At 33.4% G+C, this 24,822-nt stretch overlaps 3 protein-coding genes across 3 annotated transcripts; 1 reads left to right on the forward strand and 2 right to left on the reverse strand.

Moving 5' to 3' along the window:
• The first annotated feature begins 5,534 nt into the window (after window positions 1–5,534).
• LOC110729738 lies at window positions 5,535–8,617 on the forward strand. The gene is made up of 4 exons (XM_021909524.1): window positions 5,535–6,019; window positions 6,126–6,196; window positions 6,292–7,389; window positions 7,565–8,617. The coding sequence occupies exons 1-4, from the start codon at window positions 5,737–5,739 to the stop codon at window positions 8,294–8,296; spliced, it is 2,184 nt and encodes a 727-aa protein (XP_021765216.1). The 5' UTR covers window positions 5,535–5,736; the 3' UTR covers window positions 8,297–8,617.
• A 5,850-nt stretch (window positions 8,618–14,467) lies between these two features.
• On the reverse strand, window positions 14,468–19,194 carry LOC110729739. The gene is made up of 7 exons (XM_021909525.1): window positions 18,839–19,194; window positions 18,731–18,762; window positions 17,513–17,610; window positions 17,147–17,229; window positions 16,057–16,134; window positions 15,878–15,976; window positions 14,468–15,085 (listed from the first exon to the last, which is right to left on the reverse strand). The coding sequence occupies exons 1-7, from the start codon at window positions 18,926–18,928 to the stop codon at window positions 14,813–14,815; spliced, it is 753 nt and encodes a 250-aa protein (XP_021765217.1). The 5' UTR covers window positions 18,929–19,194; the 3' UTR covers window positions 14,468–14,812.
• A 372-nt stretch (window positions 19,195–19,566) lies between these two features.
• On the reverse strand, window positions 19,567–23,650 carry LOC110729740 (probable fructokinase-7). Its single transcript, XM_021909526.1, has 7 exons — window positions 23,393–23,650; window positions 22,663–22,856; window positions 21,856–22,068; window positions 21,545–21,742; window positions 21,296–21,433; window positions 20,967–21,083; window positions 19,567–20,078 (listed from the first exon to the last, which is right to left on the reverse strand). Exons 1-7 carry the CDS (start codon window positions 23,412–23,414, stop codon window positions 19,950–19,952), a joined length of 1,011 nt encoding a protein of 336 aa, XP_021765218.1. The 5' UTR covers window positions 23,415–23,650; the 3' UTR covers window positions 19,567–19,949.
• Window positions 23,651–24,822: the final 1,172 nt, after the last annotated feature.

Below are 24,822 nucleotides of genomic sequence, written 5' to 3' on the forward strand. Positions count from 1 at the left end.
TTGTATTATAATCAAGCAAGTAATATGCATGGCAATAGCGCAATGAACTTAACACGAGTTTGATTATTGAATTAGAATTTTACGTATAGTCATTTTTTATAAGTTGTCTAACTTGTTAGACAAATTGACTTTTTGTGTCAAAAAATAAGCTATGGAGTAGTAAATATCGAGAAAACTAATGCGAAGTACTTGGAACACTATTTGATGATCCAATAAGGTAGTAAAACAAATTAAGACCTGATCAACTCAAGAATTTAGTGTACGAGTCTTACCAAGTGAGTCAAGTTCTTACTTGCTATATGACTTAAGCATGTAGTTTTTTCAACCACAAATATCATGTTGTATGAATTTAAAAGATCAGACATGTGCCACACCTTAGGCACATCATGCACCCAGGCGCACATACAAAGCATTATCACCATGTCATATACGTATGTAGTAACCAACATGATTAGATATGTACAAGTACTTTGTAGTGATCGTGATCCTATCTTTAAATTAATTCATTAATTATAAGCTAGTGACTCCGTACTTATACTATTAGCTACGACAATAAATGTATATGAATGCTATTTGAATTAGGTCGCAAATGTGCCATAGTGATCCGAACTAAAATCTTTTGAAAGAAACAATGTATGTAATTTGGAATTGAAGGTATTATTGCTTTACCTTTCTGAATTCCTTTCTAGAGACTACAGTATTATTTATTCCTTGCATTATTTGGGTCCAAATGAAGTTGTGCAGCAAAATAGCAAATATATATACTACCAAGTATAAATAGTTCACATGCCAATATGCCATCCATGGCCTACAAGAGTACCTTTGGTGTAACTTTTTAACATGCAATGGTTAGTACGGAAGAACCACATAGTATAAGATATACTTCGTATGTACTCATAAAGTCCTAGTTTATAGAAAGGTGTAATCAATTACAATACTATTAAGTTACAATACTATTATAATATACATAGGTATAAACTGATTTTAGAAGGGAGGGAAATAAAAAGATTTTAGAAGATCAATAAAATTGAGTAATAATGGAATTTAATCCCTATAGTGGTAGTTAGTAAGTAATGGTAAATCAACTTTAACAAAATTTGACTAGAGCTTAAGAAACAAATGTTGTTCACTACAGTCTACCGAGTATCTCTTTGAATAATAATTTTTACTCGCATATGTTAATGAAACAGGTCATACACAAAGTTATGCCATAGAAAATTTAGAAGGTATCAAAAAATCAGTGAAAAATCTTGAACACTATAATTAGTACGTGTTATACAAAACAATAACTGTAGCGGATCATGTATATGTTGTCATTCCAACTCTTTACAATTTTTGTTTATGAATCTAAATTTTATAATAACTATCATTTTATGTGTATGATATGGTATTTACGTTCATTTTCAAGCCTGCAATATACCATGTAGTGTCATAAGTGAAATGGATAGTAAAGTTTGTAACTTGGGGGAAAAAAATGGAATATTTAAGTTGAGGACCATTATATAAAGATGAATTGGACCCATCAACAAACAATTTAGACAGTTTACGTTGTTTAGTAGCGGCTAGCGGGCCATATGCATAGAACTATAAACATGTATATTTCTTCAAAATAAATAAACATGCAGCAAATTATTACTTGTAAGTAAATAAACCTGCATGAATATTATGTGTGCTAGTAGTAGTACTAATACGACGTAACAAATTCCACAGACTAGCAACTAAAAAGTACAGTACCAAATCACCAACAGAGTTTTATAGGTGTTTATGCTATACTCATAAGTGGAGTTAGTTGTTTTTGAGCCCTTGCTTACTTTGATGTTTATCATCAATGTATGTGCTTATGTAGGAATGTGTGCATGCTGATTGTTTTTAATTAAACGTGTTAAAATATGTCTTAAATCAGTTAAACCCCATCAAACGACCATTCTTGGATTGGGGTTCAGGGGGAACGCCTCTAAGCGTACAATCTTCGTTATATATGGGGCTACAGTCAAGATCAATAAAACTCTATCTTACATGTTTGTGGGTGTAATTTATACATTGTTAGCAAATCACATAAATATGTGTTTTTTATGTCTATTTTTATTCTCGCATTTTTCTCAATAAATTGAAAATAAGAAACTAATTTAATCCATTCTTAAAGGATACCAAAAGATAAATTAGGTCCTAACTACTTCAACTCGCTACCTTACTCATAAAATAAACCTTTAATATTAAGTATCAATAGTCATGAAAGATCAGTGTGATTTTATTCTTTTCCTACCATTCAAATTGAATTACAAAAAAATTATACTTGTATAATATATATAGATAAGATTCAATCACAAGAGCTTAAAACTATATTAAATTACTAATATATACGGGTATATTAATATAGACGGAATTCAATCACAGGAGCTTTAACATTTTTGGGAGGGGAACAAAGAAGGGCACAATGAAGCTAGAGGGGGAGAGACAAGAAGTTTGGTTGCACAAACACAAAGATGACACCTAGCAAGCAAAAATCAGTTATCATATGCAAATTTACACTCTGCTCGATCAGCTGCTACACCTGAAATAATCTTATATGGCCTTCCCCTTTTCCCAAGAGGAATACCTTCAATTTTATCTTGCGTCACCCATGATTTTTATCAACAACAACAAACAACAACTAACGGATATAATTTTTGATTTTACCAATACAATTTCTATACTATTATATGGTACTATTAATATGCAAAATCTTACTTAGATCATGATTATATTTATTTAATCTATAAGACTTTTTAAAAAATTAAGGGATAATTAGTACTTGATAGGATGTCACATGAGCGTAATGGTTGAATTAATTTTTGCAGATCCCTAATAAACATATCCACACCACACCACCACCTTGTGTTTTAAATCTTTTAATGATTTATTTATTTTATTATTACTCTAGAAAAATTTGGAGGGATTTTTATCTTATTGTTGAAAGAGCTCAAATTTTGAACTAAAGTTGTGTATTTTAATGGGGTATGTTGAATGTATAGTACAATTTATAAATTTCCCAAAATATTTCTACTATAGGGTTTTTGATCTTGACTTAACATAACAAAAAAAGGGAGCAAAAATACACAAACAATATTCTTATATCACCTTTTTCTTTTTGGGGATGAAAACAAATGAAACGAGTGTAAAGATTAGTTATATTGAGTTGGACAATTAATTGTGGTTCAATCAATTTTTTCTTTAATCGAAGGGACTTAGAAACATTTCTTTTCACTTAGAGATTGTAAAACGACTACACAGGTTTAATATAGTTCAATTATTTTATAAGAGATATTTTATTATTCATATGTAATTCTGTCTTATTGATAGGAAAATACTTTATTTTCCCTTGATGTGGTTGTGTTAGGAATAGTCTTTTCAATCAACTAGTCTCAAACAAGTTAGTACTATTAGAAATATATAAAATCATTGACTGGACCTCAATAAATTTAAATTTGTGATCGAATGGTCTCATGAAGTGTGGAGGTAAAAGGACCCACATGCAAAGGACATTTCAATGATTGAATAATTATGCAAATGCAAGTCAATGCAACTTACTTAACGAGTTAAACTACTAGAGAGTAGAGACCTATAATCCCAAGACTTCTAATCAAATCTCTCATCTTCTTTAATTAACTTTTTACATGCTTGTACCTTTCTCAACACCAAAATTAAATCTAACCAACAATTCAAGTATTAAATCTTTTACTAGATATATGAATTAGGTTGTGGGAAAAAGGTAGAAAGTTGGTAATTATTCTCTAATTTTAGAAGTATGAAAGCAAAGAAATACTCTGTGCTCCGTATTAATTTTCTCCTACATATGCGCAAGGTTTTGACCAAAAACAAATTTTGAAAACTAGGAACGTACTGATTGCTCATTTATTATACTTCGTGTAACAAAATGTGAAAAATTCTATCAACTATATCTTAATTAGCTAAATAAGGAATAAGAAAATGGTGAAAACTACGACTAGAAAAGTTATATGAAAAGACACCACTAGATCGATTGAAAACCAAATAGGAGTATTAGCCAACTACAACTATGGATGGTTCTCTTGTAATTGCTCCGTACAACATAATCAATGGTGCATTTGGTTTCAAAACTTGTTGACAAGATGTGACAAGTTTTCTGTAGCAAAATACTTAAACATAGTTCTCTTCTTCTATTTAATCCAAAAAAAAAAAAAAAGCTTAGAAAGATTAATTTAGCAACCAAACCTAGTCCATAGACAAATCAATTTGATAGTGACATGGAAACAATTTTGTCAAAGTAGGCATAAATAGACAAATATAGAGAAATCAATTAGATTAAATTCATTCAAATAATATTTATGACAAGCAGTGGCGGAGCCAGGATTTATAATTCGGGGGGACAAATTTTGGAGGTTAAAGTTTCGGCAAAAATCTCAAGAAAAAAATTGATAACCTAAATTGTTTAATATTTATTTGAAATCACATATGCCAATTATTTCTATATGGAAAAAGAGGGGTAAAAAAGTTTTATTGTATATTAAGAAAATTATCCAACAAAAATGAATAAATTTATATTTGTAAATCCTGTTATGTAATCACATAATTGATAAATACGAATTAATTACCTTATCATAAAGTCAAATAATTATCGTTAAAACAAATTGATGGTAGATATGAAGGGCCAGGGTTTGAGTTACATTCGAAAAAATAAACTCAACTTTTTCAAATCAATCATATTATTAATATGTATTTCGTTAAAACACAGTTACAAACAATTAATTAATAGTAATCTATTTATTAGAAATGTAAAAAAAAAAATTGAGTTTAAGCACACTTAGTTAAGCGATAATTAAAAACAAGAAGTAGGAAATAAGAAATAACATTAAAAATCCTAAAACAAGAAATAGGAAATAAAAAATCAAATTAAAAAGGTTGTTGAAAATTAGAGTATGTAATAAAAAAAACAAGAAGTAGGGGAAAAAAAAAAACAAAAAAGCTGAAAAACAGTAGAGTAGGGAATCGAACCTAGGACCAAAACACAACCTTACTAAGGACTCAACCACCAAACCATATTCAATATTGTGATATCTACTGTAAGTATATGTTATTTATAGCCTTTTACTGTATTTTCTTGATTTTTTTTTTTTTAAAAAAACTTTTTTTCCGAAAATGGGGGGACAACTGTCCCCCCTTGTTCTAATGTGGCTCCGCCACTGATGACAAGCTAGCCATAAATCCAAAAAAAAGTCTAGATTAAATTCATGTACAATAGCATATTTCATAGTTTAAGTCATAGCTAGAAAATATATATAGTGTGGTCCATGTAACACCAATTAAACAATCTTAATTACTAACATACCAAATCCAATTAAATATATTAGTCCCCCCAAACTTTTTGAATGTAAAACCTCATGGACTGTCAGTAGTCTAAGCTAAGCTATAATAGATCATATAATAAAATTAATAACAATAACAATTTAATTTCTAATAATAATAATAATTTCAATATTTATAAATTCAAATTCCCAATGAAAGAAAATAAGGTTGGTCTTTTTCCCGGTCTTTGCTGCTGTAAGCACTTGGGAGTGAGTGCTCTCATATAAAAACAACATACAGTTTCAGACACACACACTCATATATTCACCCTTTTCTTTGTACATTTACTTCTTCTAACACCCTTTATTTTTATTTTTTTGAACACCAACTAAATTGATAGAGGAGGAAAAAATAAATATTGCTAGCCTATTTGTTATGGGTAGAGAATGGTACCTAAACTGGGGTACCAAGTCCTCCTCTAAGAAAGGAAAGACGAGCGGTAGTGGTAGTGGTAATGGTAATGGTCGTAGTGGTGGTAGTAGTCGAGGAGTAGAAAGAAAACCGACTACGCCACCAACGGCTACGGTGGCGGCTGCTGCTGCATCTGCAGGAGGATGCATGAATGCTGTACTTCATCTGTTTGATTTTCAGCATTTTCAGTTGTGCTTACATCCTCAAGATGGTTCTTTTCTTCCAGATGACCCCACCCCTCTAAAAGGTAGAACTAGTAGTAACAGTCTTACAAAAGAATCATACTTTTTCTTTTGTTTTTTTAAACCACATTTTCAAATTTTGATTTTTCTTTTTTGGTTCTCAATGTTCAGGTGTAGAAGCGCCAAGAAACAGCTTGGAATCAGTCACAGAAGAAGATAAGGATGATCATTTACACATTTCTGTAAGATTTTCCACCCTCTTTCAAAAAAAATCATTATTAATGGTTTCTTAATCTTCTTATTCTATATATGATAAAAATAATGTTATGCTTTTCAGAAGGATATTAAGAGGAAAACGAATCGAAGAGACACAGCGCTGAAACTAGTCCAAGTGCCAAGAGGTAAAATAGAAGATTTGTCATCAGAAAGCAGTTGTTCTCCTGCAAGTGCAAGGACACCAACCCTTGTAGCAAGGCTAATGGGCTTAGATATTCTCCCAGAATCAAACACAACAACACCAAGATCATCACATTCTCAAGCATTTTCTCCACACATAAGATCCTCAACCCCTCCCATTTCCACCAAAACAAGAAAATCTTGTAGTGCTTGTAGTACTCCTGGTACTAGAGCCTCCTACAGTGACAACGGCCCCGGCCCCCGGTCCTCGCCCGAGACACCAAGATCATTGCAATCAACAAGAAGACGGTCCATGGATGTTGTTGATCACCATCGATTATCTCTCCAGATCAACAAGGAGAACAACATTCAGAGGGAGATGGAGTTATCGCGGCCTTCATGTTCCGCGATAACTACCAAGAGAAGAGATGGGAAAAACTATGATGCTGAAGAAGTTGCTAAGAGTCCTAGCTATTATGCTAGGCAGATTATGAAACAAGTTAAGGAAACTGTTAGTAGAAGAGTTGGTGTTGATATTACTAACACAATTGGTAGAGAACATAGAAGAGATGAACATCTTTTGTCATCTTCAACAACAAAAGCAGCAACAACAATAAAACCCAAGAAGTCCAAAAAAGATCAGTCTTCGCCGAGGTATAAAACTTACAGTGACGAAAACCATAAGCATACGAACTCGAAAAATTCGGAACAGCTCCCACCAGCTGTTCCTGAAGTAGTGCCTCCGCCAAAGACGGTCACATTGCAAGCGAAACCAGTCGAAAGCGGGGATGAAAGCTTAAAGAAGCATGTTCAACCTACGACAACGACGCCAAGCAAGAAGCCTTTGAAGTCCTACAATTCAATAAGGAATAAGAAAGAGGAACAATTTGTTCACCCTTCAACAACGACGACAACGAGCAAGAAATGCAAGAAGAATATGTTGTCTAGTGATCTTCTTCACGGGACAGTCCCTTCACTTGTCTCCCTCAAGAAGGATTCTTCTCCAATACCTTCTCCTACAAAATTACTTGACAATCAGGTAACTTTTTTTTTTTTTCTAGCCCAAGTTTCCGTACTATATAACGGTTGCATTGGATATTTTAATTCTTATTATTATGATTATATATGAATCTACTTTCTTTTGAGTTTGTATTGGTTTCTTCATAGTCAAAAGATAGTCATACTAATCAAAAGTTTTAAAAAATTATTCATAGGGAGTTTCATCAGAAGCTCAGCTTTCAAAGCGGCTTATCATCAACAACACCACCAGCACCACCACCACGGCACGGTTATCTCGTTATCCGAGACAACGGATAGACGAAAAGAGACAAGAAGAAGCGACGCATACACCCACCGACCGCTGGAGGAGTGGTAGGAAGGATGCAGGTACAGGTACAGGTACTTCCGTAATGGAGTTTCAGTACATCAGTAGAATACTGAAATGTACTGGAATTGACAGAGATACCCCTGTTTCATTTATGAGGTGGTATTTACCATCACACCCTTTAGACCCATCAATTTACCACACTTTAGAAGCTACTCACTATATTACAACTAGTGACAGATTTTGTGAACAGTTAAATCTTTCAATTAACAGAAAGCTAATATTTCATTTAGTTGATGAAATGTTAGCTGATATGTTAAAACCTTATGTTAAACTCAAGAATCATTATCATCGTCGTCGTCATCAGAAAAATCATCATGATACACAGATGAATGGGTTTCAATTAGTGAAGACGTTGTGCTCGAAAATTCGAAGTTTTCCTAGTGCAGATTGTCAAACACTACAAGATATTGATGCACTTGTTGAGAAAGACATGCCAAGAATTGGAGCAACGAGTGATATGATTGTTTACCACGACCAAGGCGAAGGCGACGACATTGTTACAGAGATTGAACGTTATATTATGGACTCACTAGTCCAGGAAATGTGCTACATTGGTTAGTAGAAGTAGCAGTTTCCATGCAAATTACTATTAGATTAGGGAAGATTGATGTTAGTGAATAATAATGATGATGTAAATAAAATGTTTGTTTTAGTTAGTTGAGATTTTTCTTGTTGTTTGATTCAAAAATAGGATTTAGGAAATGATGAGTGGGACCATGTAAATGTTAGTCAAATGGGTTCTAATTAGTGATTTTTGTTAGTCGTTGGCTTTTGTTGGTTGCTTCTGTTAGTATATCCATTAACCTTATTAATACCACAAATATAGAAATAATAAAATTTGAATTGAGCTTAATACTTTGAATAATGTTTCTCCAATGATATGATGAAGGTGATCAGAGGCTTAATCTCGGACATTTAGGACCGCGATTATTTTTTACATTATTAATTTGCGAAAATCTATGTGTATTAGAGTAGTTATGGTCCTTTTGGAGTACATGGTCCTCAGCTATAAGGGTCTATTTTGGATTATTTACTCAAGTCACACCTTCTTGGACAAATCCCATTTCCTAGAAGGTAAGGTGCTAATGAGTAATTTAATCTCTTTGAAAAATGTGAGCCATAAAAGTTGAATTCTATGTTATGTTGTAATGTTGAACTTATTCAAGATTAGAGTTTAAACTTGGTTTGATTAAGCATATATTCTCTGTATATTTTAATTGTATAGTTAACTAAAAGTTGAAAATGGAAACTAGTGATTCTGCAAATATAGCTGTTGAATAAGTTCAAAATGATGAACTTGCGTGATGAACATGTTTGGGTTAGATGAATATATTGATAGTTGGTTTTAAGACAAAGGGGAATATTTATTGAATATAGATTACATTTGTTAGCTTCTCAATTCAACTCCATTTCAATGAGTTTTATCTTTAATTTCAAAAAAGTTATCATCCATGTTAAAACTTTAGGTTAAAATTCTAAAATGACATATTATATATATAATGTACTCCCTTCATCATTTAAATTTTTTTTTATGAGGGTACAATCATCATTCAAATAAGAACTATTAAGATGGATTAAAAAGTTTACAATTTAAAGAAAATCTAGAGACTTTTTTTTAAAAAAAAAAAAAAAAAAAAAAAAAAACCAAGGGTATGTTCACTTCAGCTTAATTTCAGGTCACTTCAGCTCTAATAAATTCAGTTTCTAATTTCCTTCTCATAAAATATTTAGTTCAGTTAATCAGTTTAGCTTAAGTATGAAATGAAACACTTAAGTAACTAACCTCATGGTATGGTTGAAAGATGAAGACAATGCTAATTGTATCATGTTTCTTAACAATAATATCCTAACTAGTAAGAAAAAAAGTAGGAATCATAAATTCATAATAATATGGTCTAAAAATGATGGCACAAGACAAAGTGGGAGGAGTCAGAAAGAAGAGTGAATACACCTGAATGAAAGGGAGAGTAAGAGAAAATTGGGCATAAAAAATAGCACATGGGCCATTCACGTGACGAGCTACTGCAATATTTTGTTGGTAATGGTCCCAAGCCCATGCTTGGAACCTTGCCCATTTGGAGACTCATATATTTTCGAACTTACACGTGGGATGGTTGGAATTTTCTTTCGAAAAAAAATAAAAAAAAACTTTCAATTTTTTTTTTTTTTTTTTATGAAAACTTAAAATTCTTTTTGAATGCTAAAACTTTGGGGACAGTAACTGTTTTGGCAAAGGCTAGCCAACAATAACTGTTGTTATTGGCAAGCAAAAACATAACAAATGGCAGTAAAAATTAAATAAAAGGATGATTCCTTCATTTTTGGTGGTTTGTTAGTTTTGCCTTTTCCTATGGTTTGCTCCTCAATATTCTCTCCATGCAAAATTGATGATATACATTAGCAAATAGGGTATTTTGTTTTATAATGTAAGTTGATTTTCAATATTACTTATATAGGTACGGAGTACAAACTACTGAAGTTTAATGTTGTCCGACTCTCCTCCTAATACGAGTTTAGAACTTTGGGGTATGCCTAATAAGATAAGCGGATCCTATAAAATGGTTTATTATATTATATGTTGTTGACAACACATAAGGCGGATCGAACCAAAGGGTTATCATAGAAGTACAAGGTTAATATTGAAGGGTGAAAAATGTAACTTCTACAAGTTTTAGAAGAGAAACAAAGATAGGTTAATGCTATAAATAAAAAATACAAGTACTGAAGAAGGAAAGAGTCAACAAGTCACAGAATTTTCGGGAGTTTTGAGCATTGGCATTATTACAATTGCCATACTATAAAAGCAGACGTACAAGTAGTTAATACATGGTGTTATGAATTGTCATTTCATAGAATTCAATGAGAAAAATGGAAGACAAAGATGTATAGTGAAAATAATATTCAATAAATTAAACTATAGGGACAAAACTGCAGAGTTTCTTACATGTATTTACCTATTAATTACTATTGTATCAGAAAGAACACTCTAATTTTGCAGATGTCAGTACAAATATAAAGAGGTAAAATTAAAGGAAAACTTTACTACTACTCCGTAGTACTCTGTATTTTTGGTATATTATAATGCTACTATGAGTTTTACAGAGTAATTTTTAGGAGTAAAAGAGAGCTTTTTTGTACAGTAGTACTCTTTACAATTTTACAGATGTTTAGCAGCAGATCCTGTTTTGTTTTGTTTTCCTTTTAACTTTATTTTGCAAGAATTACCTTCAATTTTGTGTGATTTTGTCCGAAAACAAAAATAAACAAACTCTGCCAGGATAATTAAGTATTGTGAAACAGGTATTGTGAAGCTGGTAACTTTTTCTAATACAATGTCGATTTCAGTTTTTTTATCTAGCTCGGTTCATTAAGTGTTACAAGTGGAACTCGTGTCCAAGTCGGCTCATTAACACCCCTACTCTGATGCCCTTTGCCCCTGTGCGGCTGTGCCCTAAGACAAATGAACTGTTTTCTTGAGGCTAATAATGTGAGATCACTAAAAGAAAGGGAAAGATGGGATAAAAGTGACACTTCCCTTTTCTCTCTTCTTAGGTGGAACTGACTCTTCTATGAAACCGAAAGTGATGATAAACCTGTCAGTAAGAAGTGCCATAACTTTTTTTTTTTTTTTAATGAAGATGATATTGGTGGGATTTTTATTTATTTATTTTTTGATTAGTTTTTTTTAGTAGAGAAAAGTTGGAAGTTAAATGGGTAAGATAGTGGCTTCAACGTGTTGCAGAGGTACAGAATGCAGTAAATACACTCAGACGAGCTTCAGTAAATTACATTTTAATATGAAAGTGGAGAATTCAAAAGAATATAAAGATTTAGAAAACATGGAAAAATAAATCAAGAAAAACGGAGTGATAAAGTGATTGATTAATAGAAGGAGAAAAAAAAAAAATCGGTGTTGCTCGAATTCTCAGAGTTTATGCTTATAATTTAAAATAAAAGTTTTAAAAATTTAGTTTAAAAAAAATCGACAGTAAGATATTGATATTTTTGACTGACCATATATTGGGATTGCCATTCAATTAAAGCGGGTTCGCATTAATTGCTCGACAAGTAGGATAATGCAGCTCATGATCGAACTCAAATTCAAAGAAAGTTGTTGAAATCACTATTCTCAACTTAGAAGTCAATTAATTTTTTATACTGAATCAAGAGAAGATTTATTTACAGCTACCAAGAGCTTTGCCCTTTCCCATGTTTGTGTTGAAGATATTAAGTTGAACAAAATATTGCAAAATAACCAAGATTCCTATTTTGACCAATGAAAATCATGTAGGTAATGATAAGAAAATCAACATATAGATACTTTGATCTTTGTCATTGACTAATGATGAATTCACGATGAAGGTGATCATAAGTCATAATGACCCCGAAAATTGAAAATGCACCAATTCACAATCACCGATAAAGGAGCTAGCCTTGGGTGGTAAAGTCTAGGCGAGGGATGTGCATTATACATTTATACTACACTTAGAATCGAATACCGTCTACATTATTGTCCACAATTACTACCAAGTAAGGAAATCAAACGGGGTAAAAATGCATAACGGAAAAAAGGTGAATCTTAGGAGCCCAAAAAAGGGGAATTCAGGTGTGTAATTGTCAGCAAAAAAAATGAGTGTGGCATGCATGAAGAGAAACAACTATCACTCTCAAGATGTGAAGTGCAGTAATTACGTCTAACTTATTTTGAATTGGTAACTTATTATGCATTCATTCAAGCAGCAGAAAATGCAGAGATTCTACTTGGTCAATTTAATTGGCGCATCAAGATGAAAAAACTTCTGAAAATGCAAAAAAGTGAATGAAGGTTTTTTAGGAAAATATTCTACTTTGCATCTTCCACATTCACTCACACTCTTTCATCAATTTGTCCTCCTGCATCCTCAGTTCAATATTACCCTCACGATATTTTTTCAGGATCATTTATAGGCTGAGTTTTGGACTGTTCATTGCCACACCGTACAAGTCATTCAATTTTAACCCACATAACTCCTTTTAAATTGCTAAATGAAAGTGCAGAACTCAATAGACAACTTTCCCTATTTTGTAGGTAGTCGAACTTATGGAGTATTAGGAAGTGCAAATTGTTTTTGTCAACCAAATTTCAATGTAAATCAAACGATCACGTACGAAAAACTAGTTTACCAACCAGCCCACCCTAGCTGTAGCCTAGTTCAAAAGCCGTCTCTCAACTTGAAACCCTAAATGTAAAATCGATCCAGAAAATCAACCCAAAACAACCTGGCCTAAACATGAAATTACCTACTCGAACCAAACCATTAGACAAATCTACTTTCTATACCCCTAAGCTTCTCAAAACAGAAAAGTACCAACAGGATACAACATTAACCCATAGAAACAAGAATAGATAGTAAAACTGTGAAGGTAATGGTAATTGCCTGAAAATTGAATGTTGACTAGCTGTTTAAAAACAGAATCTGGGTTCCAAATAAAATAACTATCACATTCAACCCTCTATCTAATGTCCTTTAAGGATATTGCAGTCCTGTGAATTTTATAGCTGGTGGTGGACCTTTTGCGTCAGCTTGATATAAACTGCCAAAAATTGAATGCGATGAAAACAGAAAAATATGATCCAGTACTTGTACTACATTCAGAGCTCCATCATTATATCATCAGTCATTTTCCACTCTGGAATTTTCTTTATTTTTTTTTGGTGGTGGTGGTGGTGGGGCGTTAGGGTTTTAATTTCACTCAGATCTTTCTAATTTCTGGATATATTTCCGTATTTATAATGGGGAAGGCTTGGCTGGTAAGAGTACAATTTCTTCCAGGTTTTGACGTGATTGTTGAATGTTGATATTCAGCCATGACTATACCTGGAGATTTGTCTTTCTTTTGCCTCACTCCCCCTTCCTGTGAGGACAAACAAAGGGATCTATTCCAGCCTTAACTCTTGTTTCTCCCCATTTTCCTCATGCCTCCTATACCTCATATCTAGATGAGAGAATTGATAAAACTGATCATCTTAATTCAGCTCAGGCATTGTTAACTCATCTTAGCGATTAGGGCTTTTAAAGAGCACAACATTATAATTTTTTTTAAGTATTAATAAGACCCAGGATCCAGATCATCTTAATATCATGTACTGGTTTTTTTTTTTTTTTTTTTTTTTTTAATCTTGTTTATCCTGCTGCCAAAAAAAAAAAAAAAAAAAAAAGATCCTAAGACTCCTAATACAGTTTGCTCCAGATATAGAAAGTTCAAAAGTCTCACAAGTTACTATGCTCTTAAGTGACTATATGTATTTACTAAATTCTACAGGTTTGAAGGATGGCCGTGAGGGTTTTGCTGCAATGAGGCCTACATCTTACGAATGAACTATACAACTAACTAAGTTGAAAACTTCAGTACCACCCAAGAACAAATTGCAAAATCCCCCCTATTTGGAGAAAAAGAAAGATTTAAAATCAAGGCCATCAAGCACACATGAAGTTTAAGATGAAATCACAAAAACATCCTACAAACATGATGCTGATCAAAAGTGAGAACAAATTAGTCCAGCTGGCCAGCCTAAATGTCTCTCTTGTAAGTTGCTACCCATTCCATGTGCAACTTTATGAGCTAAAGGAGGAGATATACACAAATGATCATTTGGATTTAAAAAGTAGTAAAAAGGTTTATATAGACCTAAAGGCGGAGATATACAGACAACGCGGTGATAGCAAAGCTCATGAGAAAAGCACCAAAATTAGAGAAAAAGAAATATTATTGATCTGAAGTATCAAGGTGAATTCATCCCAAGATAAGTCTGACCAGCAGAAAAGCACAATTTACAAATGAACTACAGCCAACAATAAACACGACTCACAAGACAAATTGCTTAAGCAGCTAACTTTATTGATATGAGTTTGAACTGCAATCAGATATTCTAACATCTAAAATCTAATGTAAATGAGACAATCACTATTCACAAATGAAGATCTAATCCAAACTATAACAGGATGTAAAGAATCTAAAATAAATAAGAGTACCTTTTGCACATAATCTGAGACACTTTTCTCATCACAAACCTTGACATGCCACTGAGATCCACTCAACTTCTAGTATCCACGTCAAACCCAGAACCAGTCCAGCCAGTCACAGACCCTCTCCCTTTTGACAATGCCCCAACTCCTCTTCCTTTTCCTTGTAATAGGTTTTTCTTCTTCCCTCTTCCTTCTCCATCAGCACTAGGTGGTTGATTATGAGCAGTAACAGTGGGTACACTTTCATGAGTTTCATCATTTCCTTGACTTGGAGTGTTTGAAACCACCCCATTTACTTCTTGCGTCAAAGCAGCAGCTGATGCATTATTTGGCGTGCTATCCTGCAAAATTTCATTACAACATCAAACAGAAACTCAGTCTTAGCACCCATAAATCATCCATCTTTGTCAGCACAAGTAGAACATATATACTGCTTCCTCATCCAAAACCTACACCACATATATCAGTTGTTTTAAATTTTTAATAAAACTAATATCGATTTCTGCTATTATTTACTACTTATACGACTCTTTCTCCTTCAAAAGTCCTGTTAAAATGGATGACTCTACATATGGGGAGGTGAAAAGTCAAGAGTGAAGAGTGCACACACTCTCCCTGCATCCCATAAATCTAACCTCAATAGGTTGATGCGATCAATAATTCCACAATACTGATTTGTTGCATGCAGTCTACCCTATATATCTTCTAGAGAAGTAGTTTAATCACTTTAATGGCTCTAATAAAGAACGTTCAACAATTCATTGCGAAACTCAGACAAAGAACATATAACCAGTATAATTACACAAAAGGAGTCATTATAGAAGCAAAGCCAGATTTCCACCTTCTCCAACCACTCCCCCCGGCCCCCAAAATTATTAAATAAAAAATATATTGAAGCAGAAATAGAGTGGGAGCAGCTTCATGCTTACTAGGACAGCAAGCTAATGAAAAACAATCCCGTTGATATTGATTGTGTGAAAGGAAACACATTTATCTAAATTCTTGCAATATCCTCAAAAAGAATAGAACAGAGTGCTGCAGAACAAAGACCGTGAACAGATTCCATTTTGATAACCTTTAACCAACAAAGAAAACAACATCTCCAAACAACGTGCATATCGGAAACAACATACAGGCATAGTAGATGTTGACGCTCTTCCTGGATTCAAAGCTTCTAGCCGCCTTTTCAACTGCTCGAGTCTTGCATACTGGGAGTTACTGCTTTCTTGGACCTAGTATAGATAGCGGCATCAGAAAACAGCACATACATACAAGTAATCAAGCACATAAAACACGAGGTATATGGATATACCAATTGGTTCAGGTCCTCACATAGCTTCTGCTTAACTAATTCTTCATCCTGCACAACTTTTAAAGCAGCCTCCCATACCTGGCATTCAGAAAATATTCGGCCAACACAATTTGTAAAATTGAATATAACAAATCAAACGCATTGATACAGAAACATGGTATATATATTCCAAAATATGGTGCATTTGGTACACAAATCTAGTAATAAAAAGGACAGAGATAACAATCCAGTATACCGGCGGAATTTCACAGGATTCTTAAAAAACTTGTTATTGCTCTTGAGAAAAGACACAAAAGGAGTCGTATGAAAATTGTAAAAACTTACTCCCCACCCCCCCCCCCCCCCTCCAACACACACACACATATTCCCTTGAGATAAATGTCTCCTTAATTAGAAAAGGCTATACTTTTGGTATCATCTTTGTTTAACTTTTGATCGCAAGGTCGAGGTATCCCACCCTACTAAAACTTTAACTATAAGTAGGCATTTTTTTCAACACAGCCAGAAGCTTTAAATAACTTTGTGATTCTAATGTTTTTTTCTTATTCTTTTCAAAATTCCTAACTTATCATAAACACTCTTCCCATTTTATCCACCCAAACTGCGTTGTCACAAAATAGCATACAATAATCCACTCTCTTCCTCATATTGCTTTGGTAAACCCATAGATACACAAGTATGCAACCATGGTGCAAAAGGAATGAATTTGAGAGACATAAAAGCAATAAAATTGCAACAATTTTAGATGACAAAAGATCAATCTAAAGAAGATGTAGATATGTTCTCCGATGGTAGTCCAACATGATTTCAAATTGAAGCAATATCTATCAGAGTCTAAGTTCCAAACTAATGTCTAGTCACAACTCACAAATAAACAGACTAATACAGTACTTCACAGATAACAATTGAACGATCTTATCCTTCTTTCACAAATTAACAGGGGGGAAAAAAATTGATTTAATAATTTAAAAAGGGTCACTTACTGACTCTAAAAACAATAATACCAAACCAATGAGGTGGTAGGATCTGAAGAACATCTAACAGTGTAACTGCCAACAAAAAATGCCAACTCAAGTAAAGAAGCAAGAACCTTTTTTGCTTGTTCTTCCTTGATCTTAGCCGCTTTAATTTGCTCATTTTGAAGCTCAATCTTCTTTCTCAAGTGTTCAAATGCTGCAGATATCAGCAAATGAATTTCTTTTTAGACATTCCCCAAAAAAATCCGCCTCTATTCAACAACGTTTGTTCTTTTTACCACTTTCATATATTCCAAGTTGATTGGTGTAAAAAGTTGGTAGATGCACAAGCTTACATTGTTTTACTTCGGCATCCTCCTCGATTCTTAACCATTGATTTAATGCAATCTCTTAAACTAATTCCATTCTAAACATGTATAGAGATAGGAGGAAGGCTAGTCAAAATAATTAAGGTCAACAGTATATGTAGCAAAGCTAACCTGCATGCTTTGATCCTGCCGTAAGTTTCAGCTCCAAATTGAGGTTGGCAAATTCACGTTCAACATCACGAATTTTTGAATAATTTTCCTCTATATATCTGACAAATGCAGCAAAAAGAAGATCCAATAAGACCAGCATCCATGCAAGGATGTAGCAATATACAACACACTACAATCACAAAGTAAAACAATGACATATATGATCAATGCAATACATGTCTGGTTAATGCTATTCCTCTTTTCATAAATATAATTAATAGCGAAAAGGCAATTGTTCCACACATTCGGTCAACAAACGTGATTCCTCATGCTGAGATAGACCATGAAGCAATGAAGCCTACAGCTTCTTATGAACAAAAAAAGGTCCTTTAAACGCAAGAGTTTGATACCAGCTCAATGACTTCTCTCATTAGAGTTTGATACTTGCAAGTAATACTGCACATATATAAGCCTCACAACAACATACTTCGTATGAAGTATAACTGTATAAGCAAATGCTTTATAGTAGTAATAAGCTTCAGGATTTCAACTGTCACCGTCTTTAACATGACTTCCACTCATTTGCAAGCACAAATTCACTGGTTTTATAATACAAGAATGATCAAAAACCTTTAGCACACTATATTCTTATCTTATGGTGGTTATAAAAGACAAAGATGATGCTAGCTCAATGGCTTGTCTTGGCTTTCTTCATAACTCAACATCGGATACTCAAGAGTCAACGACACAGTAAGCCAATGCCAATCCCCTGTAGTAATCCAACAAACTTCGGCTTTTCAATTCTCACAGCCTTCAGCACAAGTTTTACTGGTTTTGCAATGCAAATTTAAAAAGAAGTTTGGTCGACAGTGTAATAAGCCAAACCTCTATAGTAGTCGTGTAGTCGCAAGCTTAATAATTGATGATTTCAATTTTACAGCAATTCAGCACAAATTTCACTCATTTCACAAAATGTTCAAAAGAAAATTGATCACTAGCATAATCAAAGTCATTAATCAAAGCAACACTGCACAAATCTTGAATAGTAGGATCACTACTCAAATCTTGATCACTCAATTCAACGAACGCTAGCAAATTTAGAACAATCAAACTACAAGTGCGCAATTTTTTCACAAATTCCTGATCAATTTGCACTCATTTCACAAATGCAACTTGAATTATGCTCAATAACGCAACTAATTAAGTTAAAATCAACCAAAAAAAAGAATAAAAACTTACTTCTGGAGTTGAACTTTTTCCTGCTCGATAATCTATCATGAACGCCAAAAACCTAACATTAGAAAATGAGATTAAAAAAACCGGAAGAAAAAAAGAGGAGAGAGAAACCTTTTCAGTGTAAGCGATGACAGGAGCTTCACGAAAGAGACCATCGGGGCCAATCTCCGACATTAGCGAGGGATTAGCATTGTTCGCCATTGTTGAATTGTTGGATCTTCAGGAAGAACACATAAATGGAGGTAGATCTGGTGATAAATTATGATTAATGGAAAGGGATGAAGAATGAATGAAGATTGTAAAAATGTTGGCGTAAGAAAGATCAAGTGGGATAGATTAGTGTGATGCAGCAATTGGATTGTTAATGGGGATTTGAGAAATACAACTGCTTTTAGACTTCACGTGGATCATTACATCAAATCCGGATGGTCAATGGCCAAACCTTTTTAAAAAAAAAAAAAAATTATACACGGAGTACTCTACGTTAGTAACTTCTGACGCTTGTCAATGTACGAACTTATTGTTAACATCTCTAATTATCGAATAGAATCTTGCTAACTCGCTATAACGTTAGCAATTTACTACTCCATATATAACATTTTTTGTATGGTGAAAATACTTCTTCCCCTATAGGGCTATAGGCTAGCAATTCATATTTGGGTTTCAACTATTACATGATCATGATCTAATGTGATTTTAAGAAGTTCATGAAAGTTTTGAAAATGTCTAACTTGTCAAAGTGTCCCAACACAATTACTGAATTACATTGTTGTAATACTTTCATAAGGTAAGAAAGTAAGATAATACTCCAGTATAGTCGTATAGGACTGAGTATCATACAAAACAGCAAATTTCATTGGCGCCCAATTGCATTAACAGCACTCTCCTAGAGTCTCCTACAGTCCTACCCATACTGTTTTCGTAAAATGAAATTTTACGAAACATATAATACAAGAATAATACCTTTTATTCAGAAAATAATGGTGCAATACAATCATACACCAACATCAAACAAGCTAAAAGAATTAACTTGGCGATGATACAGCTTCTGCTTAGTCTGAAATAGGATTAACCTATCAACTTAAAACCGAAAAAAACTATAGTAATTTGAAACAAAAAGAACTACTGTATATATTTTGCACCCTAAAAGGGGTATACTATCAACCTAGAATTACATCAAATACACAATATTACTCAAAAAAGAATGTGCCTAGAATTTGTATCACACTTGTTGTAAGATTTCAAGGACTTCATCTCTTGTTGGCAAACCAGGAATGGCTCCTCTCTTCGTAACCGTAACAGCACCACATGCATTTGCAAAATACAAAGCATCCCTTAACCGCTTTTCATCCTGCAAGAAGAGCTAAAACTGAACTTTCCAATACAAATTGCCAAACTAATTGCACAGAACTGCATATTTATATTCAATCAAGGCATCAAGCTAATTTAACTGAAAAACCAAGGCTACCAAGTCGAAGAGAAAAAGAATAGAGATGTGATCACGGACAAGCTACAATAGGGCTTGGTTGGGACAGACTAGATAAAAAGGGACTGGTCACCAATTGGCTCATAAGCCAGGTTGGGTTGGTCTCAATCAACCTACAGGCTACCTCCAATGTAAATACTCAGCTAGGCCCAAGACCAAGAGGGAGATAGACAAACGAGAATAAACCTTAAATCCTTAATCAGCAACTGGACGTTTCAGTGGCTATAAAGTTTGATTTAAACAGGTAGGACTTATAGCACTAAAATTTAAGAGAGCAAGATCATCTAGGAGAATAACATAGGCTGCAAGTGATCATCTCTGCATCTTCCATCAACTAAATGTGTCATAGGCAATCCAGAAGAAAATCAATGTCTTAAAGCAAAAACACCTGTCCTTATTCACATTATTATTTTATTATGTTGTCATTGACTACATTACATCACATTTGCATATATAGGAAGGTCCATATAGCTTCTTTTATACTGTACAAGTGTATGTTTTGTGTGGTAGTAAGAATAAATAAATCGTTCTAGTTATCCCATCCAGCAGCCTGCTCCATCCATATGTCCACTATGAGCAGTTGCATCATCATCATTAATTTATTGAGCATCAGAATATACTGATATGCCCGGCACATGATTATACATATATATTCAGCACAAAATGCATTAAAAATTAAACACAGTACACGAAAGCCCTAATGGGCAAATTGAAGCATGATAAAAGTATTTTTCATGCCCTGCAATTAATTACCTTCAATAATTTCAAGTCAGAGGCTAAAATGTTTAGAAATCCTCCCACAAATGCATCGCCTGCACCGGTTGTGTCCACAGGTTTAACTTTCACACTACCAACCCTACCCTTAAACGTCTGCAAAATAAGGGCATAGTTAAAATTCTTGTCAGTTTGAAATATTGTTAAGAAGCTGAAGATTCCATAATCATTTCACCAAGAGTAACATTAACTACATGCATTTCACTAGCTTAAAGATGAAGCAGCAATTACCAGACAAGAAGATATCTCAAGAGAATTATTGGACAAATACAGTACTAGGTATAGAATGCCCTAATCAACTTGCTTACCTGAGTGTAGTATCTGCAACCTTCTGACCCTTCAGTCACAATCAAGAGCTTAAGATTGGAATGAAAGAGCTTCATAACAACATTATCGTCGTATGGGTCCTCACCACCAGTCAAGAATGTGATTTCGTCTTCACTTACCTGCCGCAAAAATAACAGTCTTAAAATCACATGTGCACAGTTAAACATGATTAGCAGATTAGTATTTTCAGCTCATATAAAATTCAAGATTTTTCCTCCCGAAATTTATACCTTAATCATATCAGCTTGTTCCCATATGCTCATTATGCCAACCCTAGCAGCTTCCTCTGATGACCATAATTGCTTTCGCAAATTGGGATCATAAGAAAGGAAACCACCTGCCTTCTTCACAATTTTCATCGCAGCAAGATGAGCTGATCTGCAAGGTTCCTCTATCAAGCTAATTGAACCATAGTGCAAGATCCTTGCCTACATTAAGATTACAGTCACAGTAAGAGTTCAATTCCCAAGCAGCCACAGAAGAAACAAGCAAGTTTCTAGAGGGAAATAAAATATAAAAAATTCAATCATCAATAACACACCTTCTCAAGTAGGTCTTTATCGAGCTCAGATTCTTGAAGGAGCATGTCAGCACTTGGATTGCGGAAAAAGAGAAATTCACGCTCTCCATCAGCTCTCAAAGTAACAAAAGCCAGTGCTGTCCTTGCCCCAGGATCAAATCTCATTCCTGAATTATTTACTTTATTTTGCTTCAAAATGTCAGCTAACATGAAGCCAAACTCATCCTTTCCCACCTAATCAAAATTTAAAAACAATCAGAAAAGCATAAACACAGAGAGCAGTAGAAATATATTTTGCTTCGTGAGCATAGATTATGTTCAATCAATATACAAGGTGGCAATAATCCTAAAAACAATCAGAAAAGAATAAACATAGAGAGCAGCAGCCAGCTCATCAGATATCATTGGAAACCACACATAGCCACACTGGAATCAACTTAAAAACAAGTGCAGAGAACCAAAGAGTAATATGTTAGTTGATTATCCTAAATTACTTCTGATTACCAACATTTCCCTGTAAGATACTTGGACAAATAACATAAAGCAATCTTTTAGCGGCTTCTTCCACAGTGATTAAAACATGGACAAATTACATCTGCTTTTGCTCAAATAAGGCAAAGCTTAGAAAGTTATTCTGATTAACAGAACTTTAGCCTCTAAATATATTCCTCCGAGTGCTCTAAAAATGAACATCAAACACAGTTAACAATGTGGATATATCAGCAATGAACTCTTCACTCATTATGTTTCATAATAGCATTAAACTAGGTTCCAAAAACTGAAACATCCAGAATTAGTACACAAAGGACCAAATTGAAGTAATTCTACCTTTCCAACAAAAGCCGAGGAACCTCCTAATCGCGATACTCCAACAGCAACATTAGCAGGAGCACCACCAGCAGCTTTAGCAAATGCAGGTGCCTCAGCAAGCGACACTCCGGCAGCCGTGGGCACAAAATCAATCAGCATTTCCCCAAAGCAAACCACCAGTGGTTTATCATCCTTCATTTTACCATTTGTACCTACCAAAAGAACCCATATACTCCAACTCATAAACGATCATAATAATCATTCATCTATGAGCTATAACATAAATCTTTCTATACAAACATCATATTTGACTCATGTTCTTTAGATTCTTGATTTGTAACAAACTCAAATAGCAGAATTTGGTGGAATTAACACATTTAAACAGCATTTTAGCTGTAATAAACAGAGATTTTCTGATCATTGAACTGAAAAACTAATAACCCAGATCATCATATAACCAAATTCTCTTAAAATCATTACAACTAATTACAACAAACATAATGATGATCTGATCTAGAATCAAACATCATATTCAAACTAAATAAAACCCATATCAAAGTTGTCAAAATCATCATTTAAAACAGTCAAAATCACGAGTATATTCAACATGCAAATTAAGATACCAAAAAGATTAGGAGGAAAACCCCACTTCACAGTAGCAAAACTAAACAATAATTAATAACAAAACAATCAAATTAAGCAGAAAAATGCAGGAAAAAAACAAGAAGAAATAAAAAAGAAAACCAACCAGAAGAAGGGTTATGAGCCATGAAAAATTGTTAGCAATAAAACCCTTGTAGTTGAGAAAAAATTGGTGAAGAAAGAGAGAGAAAAAAGAAGAAGGTACGCTATTGGTACAGCAAAGAGGAGACAGAGAGAAAGAGAAGGTTGTTGGATCTTTGGAGAGTCGTAAGAAACAAATCTGGGTTGTGTATGAATTTATGATGATTCATGAAATTAGAAATGTAATAGTAATACCAATACCCCGTTAATGTTGCATTCTTTATTGACCAAACCAAACCCCTTAATTTTATTCTATTTTATTTATTTCGATTTTATTTCAGGGGAAAGAGTAATTTGCTGACCAACAAAACAGCGGCGTGCTAGTTTGTGCATGTACCACACTTCTATTTTGCTTTTGTTTTTTATTCTTTACTCCATGGTTTGTATGATTGATTGTATCATTTGCGATTTTGTAGTATTTGTGGAAAAACGGTTTTCAATTGGAAAATATTTTTTTTAAAAATGTCTTCAAAAGAAATGTGTTATTGATGATTGATTATTACCCTTGTCATAGCATCGGCTTCATTTCGTAATCATTATAATAATACAAAAGTCACATAATTGTTCGTCTAATTAATCAAATTAAAGCAGTCACATGAGGTTTGTCTTTACAAATGACTTCTTCATGTTGCGTCACTTGTGTTTCATATACATTATTGCTGTCAAAATCATGATTTAGATCGTTCATTTTTGCAATTCCAAACTAGCTAAATGATCCAAATTGAAAACATGATTATAGCCACGTAGGACTTCGTATAATCATAGCAAGATCATACAAATGAGCTTAAAATCGTAGCTAAATTGTACAAAATTGCAATATCATAGCAAAACTGTACATGATCGTATAAATTAGAATATAATCACATATGATCGAACAATCATATATACTGTTTTCATTATTAAAAAAAAAAAAAAAAAAAAACTCAATAATTATTATCCCTATTTCAAATCTCGAAAATTAACAATTCAACTTAAATGAAATTTTACAATATGTTCCTAAATAGTTTGAGTTATTGTTGTATGAAAAATACTTCTAAATCTCATTTCAAGTGTGTATTATCAATTTTTATGTCAGCAATAACCCTCTATATTATTACTAAGTATCAATCTCGTTGCTTAAATATTAAGGAAATTGATAAACACAGCCCTAAGGGCTATGTATAAGGAGCTAAAAAAGGAAATATTAAAGATAGATTAATGCGTGATTTTGTCATGAATTTTCAACTTAATTCCATTTTAGAAGGTATATTTAATGCTTATGCATAGACTATATATAGATATATATATATATATATATATCACTACCCAAAAATTAATTAGTCATTTTTCAGCTTATCAAAATTAGACAAAAACAAACTACACCAAACCATATAAAAAAAAATTTCAAGTCAAAGT

This window comes from Chenopodium quinoa, unplaced genomic scaffold, assembly GCF_001683475.1.
Source record: "Chenopodium quinoa cultivar QQ74 unplaced genomic scaffold, ASM168347v1, whole genome shotgun sequence".
Classification (NCBI taxonomy): domain Eukaryota; kingdom Viridiplantae; phylum Streptophyta; class Magnoliopsida; order Caryophyllales; family Amaranthaceae; genus Chenopodium; species Chenopodium quinoa.